We start from the raw sequence: 21,632 nt of genomic DNA, 5'->3' as shown, positions 1-21,632 counted from the left end.
ATTTCACCTTTCTGATTCCTGATCCTTCACGGACGGGTTCATCGTTGGATTGCCAACTTCAAGAGGGAGGATTTGCTATTGAACTTCTGGCCAGAGAAAAAAAAGACTTAATATTTAACCAACATTTGGAAGAAGAATGTTTTCAAGATGACTTGGATAATAGCGGGTTGTGACAAACACCAAATAGAGCATTGGGACTGGATCAACAGCCGATCCCGCACCGTGACGTCAACAACCGACGGTTGGCAGTAGTGTTCTTTGACAAACATGGATGTCTCCAGTGAAGCACATTCAAGTGAAAATTACTCTTAATTAAAAACACTTATCATTTATTGAACAGTATGTAATAATTTCATATTTAAAGTACTTTCAGAAGTTTGAATTCTGAATATGACCAGAGCTTTACTTTAAAATTATAACACAAACCGACTTCCCTGTATCCTGAGTCCTGCTCTCTGGTCGCCTGTAGAAAACTGCAGAAGTGAATTAACTAATCTTGAAAAAAATTTTTTAACATGAACTCACCTCTACTGATGTCTTGGCTGTAAGGAAAACAAAGAAATATCAAATGTCTATATATATATACTCTGTAAAATGCAAATGTTTGGTGAAATTTCAGTTAATCATGGAGTAAAATATTTTAGGTTAGCAGTTTTTTAAGAAAGTGGTTGGAGAATTAAATAGCATGACTGATTAAAAAGCATGACTGAAGTGATTGGCACAGACTGGTAACTTTGACCTCCTGCCTTGTGTTGCTGCAGGGGAGCCGGTTACAGTGTACCGTCTGGAGGAAAGCTCTCCCAACACCATCAACAACAGCATGTCCTCCTGGGCCCAGCGGGGCCTCTGTGCCAAAATTGAATTTCTCAGCAAGGAGGAGATGGGTGGTGGTCTCAGACGAGCTCTGAAGGTCCTCTGTACTTGGTCAGAGTATGACATTCTAAAGCCTGGACATCTCTACATTGTCAAGTCCTTCCTGCCTGAGGTGGTCCAGACATGGCAGAGCATCTACAAAGAGGACACTGTGTTGCATCTTTGTCTCAGGGTAGGAACCTATATTAAAAGCAACTCTTTACTAAAACCCAGTGAAGTATGACGGAGTATTTGGGCCAGACTTTTTTTTCTTCTATTTCGAGAATAAAGTCTTAGCATTACCAGAATAAAGTCATACAATTACGAGAAATTTTTTATGACAACTCCTACAAGAAACACTTTCTTCCCTAAAATTAGGAATGTCGAGCATCATGTGAAGTTCTACTTTGGCATCAGTTTGATAAATAAGGAAATGTTTTAGCACCAGCATCCAATTGGGCAGAATGTCAAAATGGACTCAGGATGCTGATTGGTGGAGCTGGTCGGCCGTCATCTGGTGGTCGGAGCTCCAAGCTTTCCTTCTGAAACAGGTTGTTTATTGTTAAGGGTCGGTCGTTAAGGAGGTGTTGTTCACCGGCTGGAGAGGGGAGGTACTTTGTTCCTCTGTGATAAGGTGTGGTGATATCTGGATATCTGACCTAGAGATGATCCCTTCCAGATATCACCACACCCCCCACCCCATCACAGAGGAACAAAGTACCTCCCCTCTGCAGCCAGTGAACAATACCTCCTTAACGACCTACCCTTAACAATCATAGACAGATTTCAGGTATTACAGGAGACAATCCCCCCCTCTAACGACAATCCCCCCCCTTTTAACGACCGACCTTCAGAATCATAGACAGGTTTCAGATATTACAGGCTAACAATGGAACCAAACGACCCACCAATCTGTTTTCATTTGCATGTTTCCAAGCAATACAAGGCCTTGTCTATATATAGACTCAAACTTACCGGGATCCAGACATTTGAATTGAGAAAGCTTCCTGGAGAGGTGGCGAAACGTCTTCAAATCTTGGAAACCAAGTCCAGTGGATTTTTTTTTACTTTTATGGAATACAATATTGTTTTTTGGCGAATTTGTTCAACCCAAATTCTTTCGTCAAAACACCAAACCTTTGTGGCATCTTTCCATTTTCAGTGTTTTTTTGTTTTGTTTGTCACAAAAATTTAAACATTCAATCTTGGGATTCATGGTTGCTTGTATAATTTCAGGAGATTCAACAACAACGAGCTGCTCAGAAGCTGACATTTGCCTTCAACCAAATCAGGCCAAAGACGATCCCGTACTCACCAAGGTAAGCAGACATTTCTACACAAAGCTGCTTCACATCCGTTTTCAGAGTCATGGTATGGTGTGGTAGTATTTACAAACAAAATACCTCATTTTAATCTTTTCCACATCCTGATCCTCTGCTGATTCTAAAGTTGACAAAGCATGACTAACCTTGTTATTCACTCGTCCCATATTTAGTTTTATTTTCTTCCTGCTTCTATCTGTGCTAGTTTTTACTTGTAAAACTTGTAGCTTGCCTAAATAATACTTGGTTCTGAAAGGAGCCTCATATCCAACATCTACACCTTAATTCATTTCTGAAATGTGCTTTTTACTACTTGCTGTTTGTAATAATGGCTGCTAAACTCTGGTCATTTTACAAATTTCCATCCTAACACTGATGGCATTTTACTTTCAGATATTTAAAGCAGACAGTCTTTGATCAGTAGAGCTCCATTCGACAGGTTAACAGTCAAAAAAAGGGGATGGGATCAACAAAGGATAAAATAAAAATATTTATGAACATTAAACAAGCGCCAACAGGTGACGCAACACTCTTCAGTGTGGAAGTTCAGAGCAGTTTTAAATAATTTTCCTTTTTTAGGACCAAAAAGTCAGATTATTTTATGCAAACATTATTTTTCTGGAAAGAGAACATATATTTTGCTATTATAGTTATTTTTTAAGAGAAATCATAATTGTCTAAAGCAGGCATCCCCAAACTCGGTCCTCAAGGCCCCCTGTCCTGCAGGCTTTAGAGGTTTCTCTGCTTCAGCACAGCTGGTTATCATGATTGCAGTAGACCAAAAGCCTGTTAATCAGCTTTCAATTAAAAACAGCTGTGCTGGAGCAAGGAAACCTCTAAAACCTGCAGGACAGGGGGCCTTGAGGACCGAGTTTGGGGATGCCTGGTCTAAAGGCTAAACCAGCAGAACAGTTTTTTAAAAAAATCTATGAACGGTGCATCCTTACTTTAACTTTCTCTGGAGGAAAGTTATTGTAACTTTCTCTGATCCTTACAATGATTGGCTGTCTGATTCGGTGAGCGTCCTTCTGTGTGTTCAGGTTTTTGGAGGTGTATTTGCTGTACTGCCACTCAGCTGGCCAGTGGTTTGCTATAGAAGAGTGTATCACCGGTGAGTTCAGGAAGTTCAATAACAACAATGGGGACGAAATCGTTCCCACCAACCTCCTGGAGGAAACCATGCTGGCCTTCAGCCACTGGACCTACGAGTACACCCGTGGAGAACTGCTGGTGCTCGACCTGCAGGGTGAGACAGGAAAACATTTAACGCCATTTTAGCCATTGCTAAAAAACAAAACTTGCATACTCTTTCAGATCTTGTTGGTTTTTTTTATTGTCACTAATGCCGATTGTCTTCGGTACATTCTTCAGGCGTTGGAGAGATCCTGACCGATCCATCTGTTATTAAAAGTGGGGAGAAAGGGTGAGTGCTCTTACATCAAGTCTCCGACTTCTAATTTAACACTGAGCAAGTTAAAAGTGCTGTAATCTTCCTGCTGATGTTGCACACATGCATCTGCAGATCATATGACATGATATTTGGACCTGCCAACCTCGGAGACGATGCCATCAGAAACTTCCGTACTAAACACCACTGCAACTCCTGCTGTCGGAAACTCAAACTTCCAGGTAGAGATGGTTAAATACTACTAACGAGTAGTATTTTTTTCTTTCCCTGATGTGAAAGCTGATGTCAGAGGGCTCTGCCTTTAAAAACAGTCATTAAAGATCAGGTCGATTTTCAATGTTTTTCATTTTTTCCCCTAGGCCAATTAAACTGTTCATGGCATCTTTTAACTAATACTATGTAAATCCATGGTGGACAACAGGTGCAAACGTGCTGCGAGCGATAGAACGAGCTGTAAAAACGTGAGGCAAACTGCAAAATATCTCAGGACAAAAATGTGCACGCCAAATGAAATGGCAGCAAAAACGTACCATCTATAAAACAAATCCAATCAGTGGAAGAAAATGATGCAAATATTAAAAACGGCTAACTCACGCAACAAAGAGGAAATGCTCCAGACCACTAGAGGGAGTCAAACAAACAACAAACCATATTAGGCCAGTGTAACTGTTATATATTTATAACTATGATGTTAGTCTGTAATACTGTAAGAATGTGTATTTGAAAATAAAATGAGAAATAACGTTCCTTTCTTCCTCCAACTTTATCTTTTAAAAAAGTCTGCGTTAAAGCCTGACTTCCTGTTTGTATGGAGGGTCTGGTCCGATTCACTTCGGCTCTTTCAAGGGGTTTAGAGCACTTCTGTTTTGAGGATGAGGTTTTCTGCTGTTTTTACTATTTGCATCATTTTCTGTCACTTATCAGATCCTTTTGATTTTGGTTGCGGCATGTTTTATCTGCATTTGTTTTGATAATATTTTTAGTAATTATGCATTTTTTTGTTTTCAGCGCTTTTCTTTTTCTTTTTGTGATGTGGAGTTTGCATCACGTTTTTGCAGATGGTTTAGTTTACTGCTTTGCAGCTGTTGGCCACTGGATGGATCAAAGCAAAAGACAAATTAAAAAAAGCACTGCTGCTACTGAAGTAATTTTAGCATCTGCTCTTAAAACAGCTGATAGTTTGACTGGACAGGAAACTTGAATCACCGAATGCGTCTAATGTTTGTGATTCCTTACCTTTTATAAGGTTTAACACGTTTGATTTCACTTCTCTTTTCTCAGATCTAAAGAGGAATGACTACACACCAGATAAGGCTACCTTCCCACAGGATGACTCTCCCAGCTCAGGGGGCGGAGTCAAAGAGTCCCAACAATCAATGAAATTGATGCTGTGATCAGTAAAACACTTTGTGGGTGCGTTTGTGTGAAAGGACATTGCTTTTTTTGTTTTGTTTTTAATCTAATTTAAGTAAAGCCAAGGAGCAGGAAGGTGAAGCCACTGAACTGGAAGAATTGCCGCTGTGTTTCTCATGCATGCAGACTGTTGTGTATTTGTAGGTTCCACCAAAAGGATATGGAACATGTCTGCTTTCTTAATCTTTTGTTTTTAGACCAGGAGAGGCGAGGAGGGGAAGAGATTTTTAAAGGCACACCGTGGACTTCTTCCACCTGAAGAGTTGACACATGTGTTATTTGAAATGATTCCTCGGGCCAATATACAGCCATTGACACGATCAATGCTACAAGTAGGGCTCTACTCCTGAAATGCCGCCTATGTAAGTTGTGAGAAGATGCACCGTCGTTGGCCAGGTCATGTGACCTGGAAGAACGTGTAGCTTTACGGCCACAGGCTCTTATATAGTCATGCAGCTAAGGCTTTAGCTCTACTATTTTTGTGCCTGCTCGACTACTGGTCACGGCTGAGGCACGGAAAGAGTTTAAACCTGAGGAGGCTAGAAAGAGAAAATGTGAAAGAGATCAAGGAAAAACAGGAGTCTGTCTTGGGAAGGAGTTTGTTCGTTGGCGCAGGCTGAAAGAAGAAGCCAGATGTAAAACAGATTCTGTTTTCTAAACTTTATTAGTCTAGTAAGTAAACACTTTGCTCCTAGTATACAGTATATAGCTTTGTTATTATTTTTGATGCTTAGTAGAAGCAAAATACGGGTGGAGAAAGCTAGCAGGCTACAAACAAAAGCTAACCAAGACGCCCCGTCCGACCCAGTGGCTGTTCACTAGAGCGCCGCCTCTGGTCCGCCGCATGGTCCTGCCTGCCCTGGTGGTGCTCTCCAGAGACGGGCAGAGTTCCAAGCTGAACATCGACACCTACCCTTGTCCTCGACAAGCTGCGCTTCTGCCCAACCTCGTGTTAGAGTTCGCTGAGTCAAACCGTATCATCGTTGTTCTTTTATTGAGGATTACCAAACGTCCAGCATGCGCTTCCCATGGCAATTGGGACGTTTCTCAATATGTGTACTTGTGCGTTCTCATGTGCTTGTGTACTCGTTAAATGTCATCGGTCTCAGCCCTAGTACTGTTCCAATTCACAAGACCAGCAGACCGAGAATGGACAAAGTCCCCAGATGTTGTTCCAGCCCCTCCCTCTTTACCCAGCATGCATCAGAGCAGACTCGTCTGTTCTTGAGATTGACAGTTGTCCCAGCATGCACTGCAGCAGCAGCAGCTTCCAGGTTAGCGCTCAAAGAGCTCAGAGTTTTAAGTTAAAAGTTCTCTTTTCTATTGCAATTCAATAATAGTACATTTAAGATCATTTGAGGTGAGAACATTATACTTTTAAGTTTCACTACATGGCCCATTTACTGATTTAATGGTTAATTTAAAAAGAAATTTCCAAAGTTGAGAGGACCGCAGCAAGCAGTGAACCTCTGAGGGGAACAGCAGCCAGGTCTAATCGTAGCCCGTCTGCAGCAGCCCTCTCTCTGCATAGCCGTGTGTGAACGACCTCTGGCTGCGATGGCGAGTTTTTTGTTTTATTTGGCAAAATGTTCATTTGAATTGAGTCTTTCTGACAATGTTCATTATTATTCCCCCAGTAAATGAAAATAAGTCAGAATTTATTATTATCTAGAGACTATTAATAACAGGAGGAAAAAAGAAACTTCAGACTAGCCGAGCGTGTGGTGACATCATCGGTACGTTTCTGTTCCAATTGGGAGAACGTGAGCACGCAGCATAAATATGGGTCAGAGTCCACACCTTCCTGTGTTCTTAGGAACATACTTGGCGAGGACACGAGTCCGTGCTCGCGTTCTTGTGAATTGAGAAACGGCCTCGGTGTCACCTGGATTACCTGAACCTGATGCTCTTTTACGATGTCATCACAGGTAGCCATTTGTAGTTTTAAAACATGCACAACATTAACACCACAGCCACTAGGGGCGCTAGACCTGAAAGTTACAGATCTAGCTCCCCTAGTGGCCAAAAGTTACACGATGTGCCTTTAAAATATTTTCTACACGTTTTTTGAACATGTATGCTAGATGTAAACTGGATAGATAAACAGGTACGGTGTCGTTGCAGAGGCTTTATTTTGAAAAGTTGCCTTGTTTTACCACAAAAAGTTTAAAAAAAATCAAAACCAAGTGCATTTTCGATCTGTTACAGCAGCTTCGGAGGGGGGCCTACTGACGGCGAGTTGCTGCAACTTTGCAGATTGCCACCGGATCACCTTTTTTTTCTTTTTTTTTAAATGTGTAAAAACTTTTATCTTTTTTGTCTTTTAGCTAATGATAATAAATACACAAATCTCATTCTTGTAAAAAAAAAAAAAAAAGGATATATGGGCAGATTGCAATGCAACTTTTACAGGAAAGTGTATGTGAATTTATTGTATTGAAAGTGTGTCCATGAGAATATTGCTTTTTAGTTTTTGTTACAGAGGTACTATTGCTATATCTTTGTCATCAGCTATTGTATGAGCAAAATACAATCCAGTGTATCTTATAGATACAGTTAATGTGGCATGAGCTGAGCAGGTTTAACTATTTTATTCAGGGGAACTGATGAACACAAGGGTATTACTGTATACATTTTTTACTGAATATCATTTTAAACAAATAAAATGTCAAACATCACAATCAGACTTAAAAATTATTTATTTGTTTTTTTTTATTTTCTTAAACTGAGGTGTCTTATTCTACTATATAAGCATTAAAAATGGCCTCCAATACTTTATTCTTTTAGCTAGATGTTTCACCTGCTGATCACCAGTTATGGCTGCATAACGGCTGGTTTCCCAGCAGTCGTTTATTTATTTATTTATTTTTTTTTAAGTTGGATACAATATTTTTTTGAACAAAACAATTGTTAATACGTTATAGTGTTTCTGTTTCTACTGACTAACCTATGCATTTATACAAGCATGCAAATTTTAGCTTTGCTATTTAGTTACCAAACCTGTAAAACTCTGGGTTATGAATGAGCTTTTAAAATATCTGGATGCTCGCAGGAGGAGACAATGGATCCGTTGTGTTCTGCAGCCCGTCTTTGAAATTACGGGCTGGTATTTGAATCTGCCAACAATACCTTCTGCCGCGGCTCCTGTGATCGCCCGTGCACCTGTTTAATTATACGCAGGTGCTCATCTGTGAGCTCTGCTGTAGATGTGAGAGATTTGCATTTCTGAAGTCAAAGGCAATGCTTCTTTGCCTTAGTCAAATACTGCCACTAAGAGCCTGGCTGGTTGAAGACATGCCAAATAAGCGTGGGTGGTTTATAAAAGCAGAGTGAGGTTGCACTGCCTCCAGCAGGCGTGGCTTACTGTCTGATATAGAAATTTTCTCTGAACATCTCATTCCTCTCATCTAAGCTGTAAGTTAACAGGAACTCATACTGTTCTCAGCTCTACTGCTAAACCATGGCAACTGTCACCATTGAGTACTGGTAAGTAGTTTGTTTTTTCCCCACTTCCTCTTCTTTCAAAAAGTCATGCAATTTAAAATTTTTAGTTGCACATATCTGTTTTTTTTTTTTTTTAAGTAAAGACTGAAGTTATGCATACCGCTACCAGGAATTAGCTGGAGTTCTCCGGCAGATTCCTGGTATGAAGGTAAAGGGAGTCACTGGGAAGCCAGGTAGGCTGCATTTTCTTTTTTTTTTTTTCCTCAGAATATCAGAAAAGCTTTATTAAAAAAAATAAAATATGGAAATAAAACTTTGAGATGACTCCTGTGCAGACTAATTTGTCTAACAGGCAGCTTAATTTTGGCTTTTCTTTTTCACCACAGACAGCTTTGAGGTGTCACTGGGGGATGAGCTGATTTACTCGAAGCTGGAGACTAAACAGTTTCCAGATGTTGAACAGGTTAATAAACTTTCTTTTCAAAAATACTTCAACATTTAAGTCCTCTCTAGGAACTGCCTTTGCTGACAGATTATCTAACTTCTGTTTTGGATACCAAAAGTGTTAAGTTCTTTTTTTTTTTTTAGGTAGATGTGTATTTGAACTTTACAGAAACTGAGTCTCACTTGTAAACCTTTTTTCGTGTTTTATCTGATCAGCTGGCAGCGAAGGTGAGGGAGAAGGTTCCTGGAGGAAACGCCAAGAGCAAATCCAAAACAAAGAGGAAATGTGCTCTCCAGTAAAAAGAAAAAAATTTACTTGTCTGCGCATCTTGAATATGAAAATTGGTTTTAAGATAAAAAACATTTAAAAAAAACAGGACACAATCATAAGTGTTTAAATGAAAAGATCTAAAATGGCTTTAGATAAATCAGAAATGTAGATTTTTAAGTAGTTCTCAGGGTCCTGGGGCTGATCTATGCTTCTATATATGAATGCACACACCTAAAACTCATGTGGTGTGTGCACGATGCAAGGCGAGAAGCTTTTCAGCTGCCTGCACCCTGCAGATCTGCTTCAATCCCATCCGAGCTATGAGAACTGGCAGAAAATAGAATCTTGATGACGATTTGTATATATTTGGGGCTTTTTTGTTTACATTACTAAACAGAAGCTTCTGGTGTGTGTGGGAGTTTTAATATCTCCTTAGAGTCTGTAATCCTGACTCTTGGGAACATTTACTTTATCTTTGCAAGACATATGTAATGTTTTTATGATTCATTAAAATATCTAATTAATATCCGTTTTCCACTGACAAAGGATAATTATGGAGCAGCAATAAAAACATAAAATGATACCCTTATTAGATTTTCTATTTGACCCAAGGTCATGGTTCAACTCTAACCTCATCTCTGACCTGCCTGTGTTCCCACAGGGTTGTACTCTTGGAAAATAAGCTGCAAAGCTGAAAAACATGTTTTTCAGATTATGTGTCATAAATCACATGGGGCACAATAAAGCCTGGGAGCATAAAACCAACCAGTACTATACTTTTTTTTTTAAATGACAGAAAACTTTTATTTGCACATCCTTAAAGCAATATTTATGTGTTATAATATTCTCCTTAAGATAGATAAAGTAGATGGAAACCACTGATTTGTTGGTTTCTTAGCTGAAGGAACTGGTAGCATTACACATCTAGATAATATTTAGAAATCAGTATCATATTCTTACAAGTTTTAAAATTGGTTTTACTTATTTTAGTCGGTAAATAATATTTTTTTTTCTTCCTCGCCACTTAAATTTATAATTGTGCTGGTTTTTATTTGTCCCGTCTTCATGCTAAGCTACACTAACGTGCAGCTTTTTGTTTTTTTTCCCACTTTGAGTCACTGTTTTAAATGTCAAATATACCATACATTTCTTTTTGCACCGGATGTAAGACTTATACATATGTATATGTTATGCTAACCTGCAGCTAGCCTGGGTTTTTCTCTATTGACTTATGCTTAACATCGGAGTATTTGGGTATAATTAATGCCAGATATGTCTTTTTTTTTTTTGGATGGGGTATTTATAAAGTCTCCTCACAACATGAACAAGTGTAAAATAGTGAAAAGTGCTAAATCATAAACCCCCTTTTTTTTTTTTTTTTTTCTCCAAACCTTGTACTGTTACGCATTTTCTAATGGCTCAATAAAACGTGGCTGAAACTCTGCTTCTCATGTTTGTCTTTTTAATCACACAGTAACCAGGAACTAAGGCCCTCAAGGGAAGCTTTGTGGTCAGACGTGTTCTGATTTAAAGATACAACTGATAAGTATAGATCTGTCGTAAAAGATCAGCCATCTATACACATTAAAAAAAAAAAAAAAAAGGCCCTGCATTTTTTTTGCGTCAGATAATCCCTGACGGTCATCCTCTGGTGCAATCCTCTTCGCTCACCAGCATACATTGAGTACCCGGTTGTAGCCGCCGCCTCCTGTTGCCTCAAAAACCACCTTGATTGTTTGCATCAATATTTCTAAATCTTTGCCACAGATTTTGCTTCACATGGACGTTACCTCATAAAGTTGCGTGCTTCCCGTATACAATCATGCCACATTCAAAGTCACTTAAAACACTTTTTATTCTCAATCCTGATGCTCTTTCAAGTTTAGCTCTCTTTATGTGTCTAGATGCTTAAATGCATCCAGTTAGCAGGTGATTGGATTCATTTACTCTACATAAGGAGTGAAAATAGGTAATTCCAAAACTAAGATTTTTTGTTTTGTTTTTGCTGCCATCTCTACACCTCTGTTTATAGATGTTGAAGATCAGCCTGTTTTTTTCAGTGTAGTCCTGTTTCTCTGACCGTGACTGGCTGAATGTGCTCTCTTCATCCTCTGACATGGCATTTGGCTTGGAGCTCGTCTGCCTGGCTGTGTGTTTCCTGGACGGGGTCGCCTTTAACAGTTGCTTTTTCTATCTCTGCTTCTGTCTCCTCGTATCACAGTCAGCCTCAGCAGATGGCCGCTCACACTGAGCCTGGTTCTACTGGAGGTTTCTTCCTGTTAAAAGGGAGTGTTTCCTCTCCACTGTCGCTACAAGCATGCTTAGTGTGAGGGATTGAGTCAAAGAATCGATGCAATCAGCTGGTTTTCCTTAGATCGAAATCTTTGAATCAATCTGACATGAGTATCTGGTAAACTTTGGATCTGTTTTGTTTTCAGTTAAAAGGTCAGGGAAAAAGTCAAAGGGACTCTCCTTAAAATCAGATCCTCCATGTAGGATGTGCTTGGAGGCATCAGGAACCACCTCAGCTGACTCCTCTCTGTGGAGGAGCAGCAGCTCTGCTCTGAGCACCTCCAGGATGGCCAAGCTCCTCATCCCATAATGGAGTGCCCTCCCAAGTCTTTTATAATTTCTGTTAATCCTTTTCAGATAAGAATTGTTTAGTCTGAACGATTAGTGTTTAAAAAAAAAAGTAAAATATGTTAACGGGGCTTTTTTTAACTTTTAAATGCCATTCAAAGATGGTCACCTCAACATGCATTCGGAAAGTTGTCCCTTTCAGCTTCCTCCTGTCTGTGCCTGGGAGAGACCGTTAAACCTCGGCTTACATTGGTGAGTGCAAACAACTATATAGTGTAAGTATTATATAAATTTAAAACTTGGAAACAAAGTCCAGTGGATTGTTTTTTAACTTTTTTGGAAAAGTGTAAATCATTTAAAGTGGTTTCTCTGACTAGAAAAGGGCTGTATAAATTTACCATTTAACTGTGGAAGGCTTCAAATGAATAAGTTCTGTGAACCTGAAGAGATCTGTCAGCTGTTTGTCATAAACTTTTAGGGTTGCCGTGTGGACTGAAAGTCAACAAACAGGAAGCCACATCACAGCCAGTCATAGCTCGTTCTGCTTTACAGAATGGAGAACAGTTTCAAAGTGAGTAAGAAGCAAAACTGGTTTGTGATCTACAGGAAATGAGCCATTTCAGAACTGTAGGTCTCCACTATGGTCTGTTCACCTCAACATGCCCTAACTTAGCATGCTATACCAACACCTCAGCTGTCAGAATCTCCCAGCTGCAAGTTTCTTTCAAGGATATTTCATCGAACAGACTCTTTGACTCCGCCTACTTCAGACACAAACTCTTACATCTGTGGTTGTTATCTAGTCATGCTCTGTTTCTCACAGATAACTCCAGACTATAGTTTAAGAGCTATACTTAATTCTGATCTGCAAAATAAGTATTAATCATTTAAATGTAATCAATCAGTAGAGGTCTTTGTATTTAAGTAATTAGTTTGATACTTAGAGGAGTGATACTACCTTTTTTAGTTGATTTAACCATTTTTTTATAATAAATTTATGTCTTCCTGTTTGATTTTGGGCTTTACTTTTGCTCCTGAAGTGACCTGCACATATCTGGGAAATTAATAAAGCCTTATATTTGGCCTAAATGTTAAAAACAAAGAAATTTATAATAAAAATGAGTAAATATGTCTCTTTTGGGGGTAATTAAGCACAAAAAACTGACTTTAAATCATAAAGTCCCATGTCCCATAAGAATAAATAAATGAACAAATGCCTGGTTAAATATTTAATTTGATTAAATGTCTTTTTCTTTCTTTTTTTTCTGTCAATACTTTGAAAGATGGGGATTCAGCAGAGATGTCCTGATGCCCTAAAACAGTCTCCTGGTTTCCATTCTTTTCCATCACCTTACTTGACTTTCATTCCCAGGGAAGTGTTGTTTTTTTAAAGAGAATTTAAAGAAAGAAATAAAGCAACACAATCTTAAGTGGATAAAATTTGTTGATTTGATAAAGAGCAGCTCCTTGGTTCAGTGGGTTCTCTCTTCAGTCTATTGTCCGTCTAGTTTTCTCCTTATTTTGCACAAACTCAGCAGTTTTGGGCTCCCAGTGCTGATGTCATTCTGCGTGACTGCTTATTCAGTCTGTCGTGTGGACATGTTGACAGACCAAGACCAAAAGAGAACTGTTCTTTTTGTTTGACGTTTACAAAGCCTTTCCCAAACAAAGGTTCAGGTTATTTTTTGTTTCTTACAAGAATTTTTACTAGAAAACACAAGAAGCTGTTTATGTTCTGAAATTCAACCTACCAGGAGCAGCCCTGAATGAGACGTTTTCACATGCATCACACCACCCTTTTGCTCATAAATGTTTGTTTGGGCTGTGACTGCGATGCAGGATTATGGGATTTGTTTAAATCAGAAGTAGAGCAGCAACGGTCTTTTGTTAGATAAATGAATATGTCAGTAAATATTGGCCAATGTTAATATGGATATCATCCCAGTTGTTCATATTGATGCATCCCTGTAATAAAAACAAAAGCCTGCCACACATTTAAGATTTTTAACTGGATAAAAAGTGAATATGTCTCCTCCCACCTACTGGAACATATCTCCTCCCACCTCTTACACTCCCCGCCGGTAAGGGGTGCCTTTGTCTCCTGAGGCACTGATGCCTCTCTAGGTGTGGGGATCAATCCTGGGTCTCCTGAGCCTGTTGGTTTGGGCCCTTCTGGAGTTGGCCCCCTGGTGCTCTCTGTTGGGTGCGGCCATCCCTTTGTCTGCCCAGTTATTTGGGACGGCTTTAGATGTCTGGGCCTCTGGTCGCCTCCTTATTGATCCTGGGCCCTGCAGGGCGGGTCTGGGGCCGCCCACACCTGCTATTAAGCATATTTTCCCTCTAAAGAATCCTTGTAAGCTCTGTATACAATAGCATGCTCATGCATACATACCTCAGGTGTGTGGTACTAGGGGTTCATGGATACACACTAATACTAAATACTAATGCAGCTACAGATATATACTATCCTGAACAATAATATTGTGTGCTGTAATCACCAAAGGTTTTTCTTTCCAATTACATGTACAGGCTGGATATCTAAGGGATACTCGCTGCTCTTGAAGCTAGTTTATTTAATTTGGCTGTTCTCTGTTTTCTGTTTCTCATGCAGGTGCGGAACCAGACTTCTAGACGTTACTGTATATCTTCCTCATTTTGCTTTTTTGGGGAGGTTAAGCATTTTTCTCTCTCCCCTTAATCGTTATCCCCTCTCCGTTTCTCACCTCCCATTCTGTCTTCATGTCCTTTGATTACGAATTTATTCCCTAAATAATCAATACATTTTTATATATAATTGCCAAGTGGAACCTTATAGCAACAAAAATACTGGCCTGCTTACAAAAGCAAATCTATTGAGCTCTGATCTACAAAAATTCCCAGAGCTATACGGGTAAAACAGGACACCCAAAAAAAAAAATAATAGAAATAGTGATGCTGAATGTGTTTTATTCTTTTGCCGTGTTCATTTCCTCGCCAGCTGCTGCATTAGTTAACGCCTTACTAAGGTTAGCAGGAGGTTTAGATGGGAGGAAGTAAAGGGGCTACTGCTGCTTCGAAGCTGAATGTGCCTGTGAAGATAGTGAGCTGATAACACCATTGTGCCAAAGCGTTCGTAAGCCGATATATTCAGACGCTGTAATGTTTCCTTCCTCATTATTCCATCTTGCTTTGCATTTCTCAGATTAAAATCAGCATTCTCAAAAATAGAGGAAGAAAACCCAAACCTACGCAGCATCTTAAGCTCAGCTCCTCTGTTTGCTCTTAAAAACTACTTCCCATTTTGCTCTGCATTTAGTAAAGAAATTAAAAACTGCATATGTAATTAGAGCACCAATGACCTAATTTCCTGAGGGGGACAACTTGGCCTTTGCTTTATGGCCCCCCGGTGGTAAAGACTGGTTATACACTGGAGTCAAATATTGGATGAATGAAATTCTCTGCAAACACAAGAAGATAATGTGGATCTGGTTTGATAAATTACAGCCAATTTCCTTCAGGCAGTAAAATACCTGCTATGTCGCAGAGGGACAGTTCTCTGCATTTTGTTTCTAAACATTCGGGATGTTTGTGCTGCAATGCCTCCAGCAACATTTAGCAAAGCAAAATGTAAGTCAGATGCCACTTTTTAAACTGACATAAAAAACATTTAGCTAAAAACTGTTAAATATATTGATTATATTACTTATTGTAGCCAGGTTTCTGTGTGCATGATATACCCTGATATTCTGATTCAGGTCTGTTCAGCTCCATCCGTTTTACTATCTTACTGCAACTGAAGCCCTGTGCTGTTCAGGAGACAGCAGAGCATCTTTTATTGATGATGATGCGTCTGCACGTGAAGGGAAAAGGTTCATTCATGTTCTCAGACACTGGCTGTTAGAAGAACCAAAAAATAAATAAATCCAGAGTCAATGTTCACAATTCATTTTATTAAAAAAACAAAACAAAAAAAACTCCAATAAATATCACAAAATAGTTTTGTTTTTTTTGGAGAGGGGAATGTCACAGATGGGATTATTTAAATGTGCCTGATTGGTCGCTGGTTATGAAATATTTCACCAAGTCGTGTAGCACCACTGTCAGGTCATCTTTACACCTCTGCTGACCTTGTTAATCAGTTCATAAAATAAAACAAATGCAGAACAAAAATCAGCAAAGGGCCACTTTCTTTTTTTTTCTCATATAAATATATTAATTTACACATTATAAACTATAATGTATTTATCACGAACACAACTAATGTAAAGACGGATCATTTAAAATCTAAACCCAGGTCTGTGATGAATTAAGAGAATTTTAGCTGCACAGCTGGGAAACTAAATCAGGACTTTTGTGCTTCAGTTATTAAAGATATGCAAACAGATGTCAGTTGTGACATTTTAAAAAGGCAATTTAACAGGTTTACAATCTTTAGGAACAAGCAACAGTGGGCCGGATCTATCAAAGGTTTGCGTGTATAAAAACGTGAGCTATTTCACTGCGCACGCTAAAAAATGTACAAACTGATCTATCAACAGCGTGCTAAAAGGATTTGGTCTTTAAAACGTGCTAAATAGCGCCTCTTATCCATTTAGTACTTTTTCTGCAATGAATATGCAATATGGGGCGTTTACACGCAAAAGTGAGTCTTGTGGGAGGAGAACATGTAAATATATTAATTTAGCACTCGCAAAGTGATTTATTAAACCTAAAAACAATTTTGCTAACGGTATCTGACTCTATATTTAACACGTTTCAAAAGAAGGTGCAAATGGTCTGTATGCGTAATTGCGCACACATGGCAGCGGTTATTGTCGCAAGAAGGAGACATCGAAATGAAGCAAGGAGACGCAGAGAACGCATTTTTTCACTCCGTGTGAATATTTTTGGAATGAATGAGGAAACGATCATCAAAACATATCGTTTATCCAGCATTGCCATTTTGGAGCTGTTGGGGGAACTCCGAATGGATTTGGAGCCAGCCACAAGGAGGACCCACGCAATACCAGATATCACAGAACTCCTTGCAACGTTGCACTTTTTTGCATCTGGGTCATTCCAGCGTACGGTTGCAGCGAGAGCTGGGATCTCCCAATCTCGTTTTTCCGAAGTGCTGTCCGACGGGGTCGGGGTTCTCCCCCCTGCGCCTGTGGAGCAACATGCCAATGCTGCGGGGATGCGTAATCTCATCCACAGTCACTTCTTGTGAGCCATTTGGTATGTGCATTTTTCTACAGGCCAATACAAAACACCTGTTTTTTTGTTGTTGTTTTTTTACTGCAGTGAAGTAGAAATTCAGCCACATACCACCTTAGGGAATAAAGGTTGCCAAAGTTTTTTCTTTATATATCACTGTAAGATTTACATTTCTTAATGCACTAGTTTGTAGAAACTACAAACTACTTTGCCGCAAACCACAAAACGCGCAAAACCATCATTTAAATAGGGCGTCTCCAACAGTTTTGCACCTGCCACCAGTTACGCAATCGCTCTTGTTAAATCACCCGCAAACCATGGTTCAGCCCCTCGCGCAAAATTCCAGTTTGCGAGCGCAAATTACTGCACGCAAAATTGGATCTTGATAAATCCGGCCCAGTGTGTCAGTATCCAGGCTTGTAGAGACTCAACCCTGAATTCACTACAGGTTCAACTTGTGTTTGCAGCATCGACGTTACAATTCAGAGATTTTCCTCGAGTGGACGAACTGAGAACTTCTAATGGACGGCGGAGTCCGACTAGCGCACCAGGAGGAAGGTGAGTCCAGCGATGCCGACTCCGGCAACAGCAACCAGCGCCGTCTTCATGGAGGAGTCCTGGCTGACTTCTCTGGCGTTGCGGGCGTAGTTACAGAACCCATCCTGAAGGAGGAAGGAAGAAAAAAAATAAAATCATTAAATTTGAAAGGCTGGAAGGTATCTAGGGCAATTAAAATGGCTTTATAACCAGAATATGTTTAACAATAAAGTGCAAGTTTGTCAGTTTTAACGCAGAGCGTGACTGCAGCTGCTGCTAGCTGCAGGTGATGAACAGCTGGATGTTTTTCTGGTCATACAACGCTGCCTTTCAATGTAAAGAAGAGCCGGCATTCAATGCAGCTTCGACTGTTACCACACAGTCCATCTGGTTGAGCTGGTTGGGTGTCTGTTGGAGCCAGCTGCTCCACAGAGGAGGGGGAAGTGTCTATGTGTGTTTGTTTGGTGTTAAGCAATCCATTCATAAAAAGAAGCCATTCAGCTTTTGTTGTATTTAGAGTGTATTAATGTGTAATGTTTTAAACTTTGTGTTGCAGCGTGACATCCTGTGAAATTGTTCAACTGTATTGATTTTGACATTCCCCTTGTTGGATAAACAATGGTTGCTTAGTTAAAAAAACAAAACAGGAAATAAACAGAATCGTATCAAACCAGCTGCTTTTCAAATGTTAGTGTTTTGAAATGCCTCCTGAAACACCCATCCCGCCTTTATCTGCAGATTTATCCTTGTTTTTCCTCCCAGCGTTACAAACTTACCCATCCATTATTTTCCTGCAGCCAGTCTTTTTTGTGCGTCTCCAGATAATCGGCGATGGTCTCTGCCAGCGCCCGGCAGCTTACGGGCTCCGTTTGCAGTTCCTGCTGCCTCCCAGGATCCAGCCCCGGGTTTTTGCCCGTTTGCTCCTGCAGCTGTCTGGCCAGCACGCCGGCAAAGGTAAAGAGGGATACGACCCTCCCCCAGTTAAAGAGTCCGTCCCCCACCATCTCGTCCATCACCTTCCTGAGGCTGGAGCAGAGGTCCGTCCCGCTGTGCCTCAGGAAGCTCTGGGCCAGGGTGTGGAAACGAGCCTGGTGCTGGGTCTCCATGTCCTGGGCCAGGCGCCTCATGGCAGCGGCGGGCTCACTGGGAGGTGGCGGGGCTGGGAGCGGGCTGGAGCAGCGCAGGCGCATGTAATCCTCTGCGACAGCCACGGTCTCTTTCCACAGCCCACAGGACATTTTCTAAGAGAAAAACAAAAATTAAGTTATTTTGCTCATTTCTATATTGTTTTTTTATTAATAATTGATGGAAAAAGGTGCTTTAAATGAACATTTTCAAAGAATGTAAACCAAGGGAAGCTAAAACTATGACAGGAGAAGCTTTCTTATCTAAATGTATAGATAATCTAATTATCTCCTGTTATACCAAGTTTAAGAGTCTCTATACTCCACTTAGCAATCATTCAATAAATTAGATTATGAAAACTGATTAATCTGATTTTACCAGCCAAAGTCTGAACATCAGAACATCAGTTTTCTTTATAAAATTCCAGAATGACGTCCACCAATCAAATGGGCACATATCAGAATTTCCCCAAACTAACTCTGACCAATGATGAGCAAAAGTCAAATGCTAAAAACTTTCATTGTAATGGTTTCTGCTTTCAAACTACAATCTCACCATTTTAACCAATAAACATATTGCCTAGTAGCAGAGGTGTCAAGTAACAAAGTACAAATACTTTGTTACTGTACTTAAGCAGACTTTTTAGGTATGTATCCTTTACTCCATTATTTATTTTTACTCCTACTTCTGACTTCTACTCATTACATTTTCACACAAATATCTGTACTTTCTATTCCTTATATTTTATATATATAAAACAAACGTTACTCGTTACTCTTGGCTTCGGTTTAATGTTTATAAATATTTATTTCCCGTCATGTGCGCCATCCAATGCAGATCATTGGCTCCATCCACATCTAGTGTAAACTAGTGTGATTGGATGAGTCATATAATGCAAACACTCATTGGTTAGCTAAAGGAAATCATCAGAAGCAAGCAGGTGTTCTTCAAACTGCAAACGTTAATTGTCTATGCCATGCTACAATGAAGGATTCAGAAAAAGATGTTGAGATGTCTGAAAGGTCGGCCCTATCTCAAAGAATTTTTAGAAATAGTAGAAAAATGAGCTTTAAATTCATATAGTGGCATCTGGCTGTTTTTTTAAAGGTTACTTTATATTTTAAGTAGATTTTGGAGCACATACTTTTTCACTTTTACTTGAGTAAAGAGGTTAAGTTGATACTTAAACTTTTACCAGACTGTTTTTAAACTGCAGTATCTATACTTCTACTTAAGTAACAAATGTGTGTACTTTTGACACCACTGCTTGTTAGTGAGGGAATAATTACAAGCAAAAATATGAAAACATTTGGCCGATTAATATATCCAATATTAACCTTGTAGTTATGTCTGATATTTATGTGTATTATACATTTTCCTTCCTTTTAGAAACTGTAAAACAGACCACAGTGCTGACATTGCATCTTTAATTTAGTTAATGACATGATTAAAAAACACCACAAGACCAATCCACACAATAGCTGATGTATAAATTAGGAAATGTCTGGTAAATTACTCATTTTATTTCAATTCAACCACCTTAAAAAAGTCATTTCTTTCCTTTTTGTGTGTTAATATGATTTAAATTGAGAATATTAAAAAATTAAATAGAAATCAGTGACTCAGGAAAAGCCTGAATGAAGCATCTGGATAGAGAGCCTTTAAAGAAGAATAATCTAGAACAGTTGCTGCCATTTTCCCATCATAAAATGATGAAAGTGGAGGAAATAAAAGTAAAAAAAGGTTGTATTTCAGTGATGCATCAGGTCAGCTGACAGCTCCAGTCATTCATCAGGAGGAAGAACTGATAACTGAGCTGCTTCACCTCATTTTCCTTCCATACAGAAAGTAAAAATAGAACATGACTCAAAGTGGAAGCGGATATTTTCGGACCTGGTGAAATTTTACTCAAATATTCAAACGTTCCGTGACTAAAACGGCTCCTAAGAGGAGGATAAAGAAACTGTTAGCTGGGTGTCGGTGGTCAGAGGATCACTGGCAGCCATGGCTTCATGGAGCCGAAAAGGACAAAAAATAAGCCGGTGATTCCCAGAGCAGACTGGAAACTAATTAATAAATATATTTCGTTTCAACGTACAGGACAGTGTTAAACCTAAGTGTTTTAAGAGGATATAAGCAGCGAACTTAAAATAGTTAGAGCCGCTGTCTTCTTCTACTGTCAGCCAGCGATGCAATGGAGAACACAAAGGGCCGCTCACACCGGGGACTAACTTAGCCTCATCACCCACCCTCCGCCGCATCTCTCCCCCGCACAAACACCTTTAAATGAGTCCCTCTCTTATGTCTAAAATAAATTATAATATTCCAATAAAATAGAAGGTTTTGTTAAATCGTAAAGGCTTACCCTCCCAGTGATATGTAACGGCTCTCTGCACATCCAGACGGCGGAAGGAGAACCTCGCTCGGTGCCGCTTCCCCTCCAGCCGGCGGCGCATTTATCTCTTAGCTCCGCCCACAGTTTCCGGTCTGCGGGTAAACCCCTTGCTTCCATTATGCTCTAAAATTTATATGAGGTGGAAATGTTCTTATCAAAATCATGACAATAATAACAATGATTAAAATCGTCATCTGGTTTAAAGAACTTTGTTTAATAGGTAGATTTTAAAATATATAATAGATTTTTATATATATAATAGATTTTTTTATTTCAGACAATTTTGACCACCATCAAAAAATAAATCAACCAAATACACACAAAATATACTAATTAACACCAACAAAACCAAACACCAATTTTCAAACTAACTAAATTCACCTGAACATAAATAGAAACAAAACCGTCCGCCAAATAAACCTGCCGGTATCTACAACCAGAGAAATTATATTGATTAATGAAAAATTGTCTGAAAAGGGCTATGAAGAAGTAAAACTCATTTCTCATTTTTTTTTACCCCTCTCTGTCGAATTGCACGTCTGATATATATATATATGTATGTATGTATGTATGTATGTACAGGTGCTGGTCATAAAATTAGAATATCATGAAAAAGTAGATTGATTTCAGTAATTCCATTTAAAAAGTGAAACTTGTATATTATAT

At 39.3% G+C, this 21,632-nt stretch overlaps 2 protein-coding genes across 4 annotated transcripts in view; one reads left to right on the top strand and one right to left on the bottom strand.

Moving 5' to 3' along the window:
* The window catches only part of trpm7 (transient receptor potential cation channel, subfamily M, member 7), a 54,730-nt gene extending 49,099 nt beyond the window's left edge, over window positions 1–5,631 (top strand). For all 3 annotated transcript variants that reach the window (XM_015397542.1, XM_015397541.1, XM_015397544.1), the window contains exons 35-40: window positions 762–1,045; window positions 2,089–2,171; window positions 3,215–3,420; window positions 3,546–3,597; window positions 3,697–3,803; window positions 4,864–5,631. In XM_015397542.1, the coding sequence (XP_015253028.1) occupies window positions 762–1,045; window positions 2,089–2,171; window positions 3,215–3,420; window positions 3,546–3,597; window positions 3,697–3,803; window positions 4,864–4,976 (845 nt within the window). In that variant the 3' untranslated portion in view covers window positions 4,977–5,631. The remainder of the gene's footprint in view (window positions 1–761; window positions 1,046–2,088; window positions 2,172–3,214; window positions 3,421–3,545; window positions 3,598–3,696; window positions 3,804–4,863) is intronic.
* An 11,534-nt stretch (window positions 5,632–17,165) lies between these two features.
* LOC107099435 (anti-apoptotic protein NR13-like) lies at window positions 17,166–21,025 on the bottom strand. Its single transcript, XM_015397539.1, has 3 exons — window positions 20,937–21,025; window positions 18,223–18,687; window positions 17,166–17,571 (listed from the first exon to the last, which is right to left on the bottom strand). Exons 1-3 carry the CDS (start codon window positions 20,967–20,969, stop codon window positions 17,449–17,451), a joined length of 621 nt encoding a protein of 206 aa, XP_015253025.1. The 5' UTR covers window positions 20,970–21,025; the 3' UTR covers window positions 17,166–17,448.
* Between the last annotated feature and the right edge of the window lie 607 nt (window positions 21,026–21,632).

This window comes from Cyprinodon variegatus, unplaced genomic scaffold (genome assembly GCF_000732505.1).
Source record: "Cyprinodon variegatus isolate N-32 unplaced genomic scaffold, C_variegatus-1.0 Scaffold870, whole genome shotgun sequence".
In the NCBI taxonomy this organism is placed as follows: domain Eukaryota; kingdom Metazoa; phylum Chordata; class Actinopteri; order Cyprinodontiformes; family Cyprinodontidae; genus Cyprinodon; species Cyprinodon variegatus.
The sequence above is the reverse complement of the archived record's forward strand: the minus strand, read 5'-3'. Positions and strand labels throughout refer to the sequence as shown.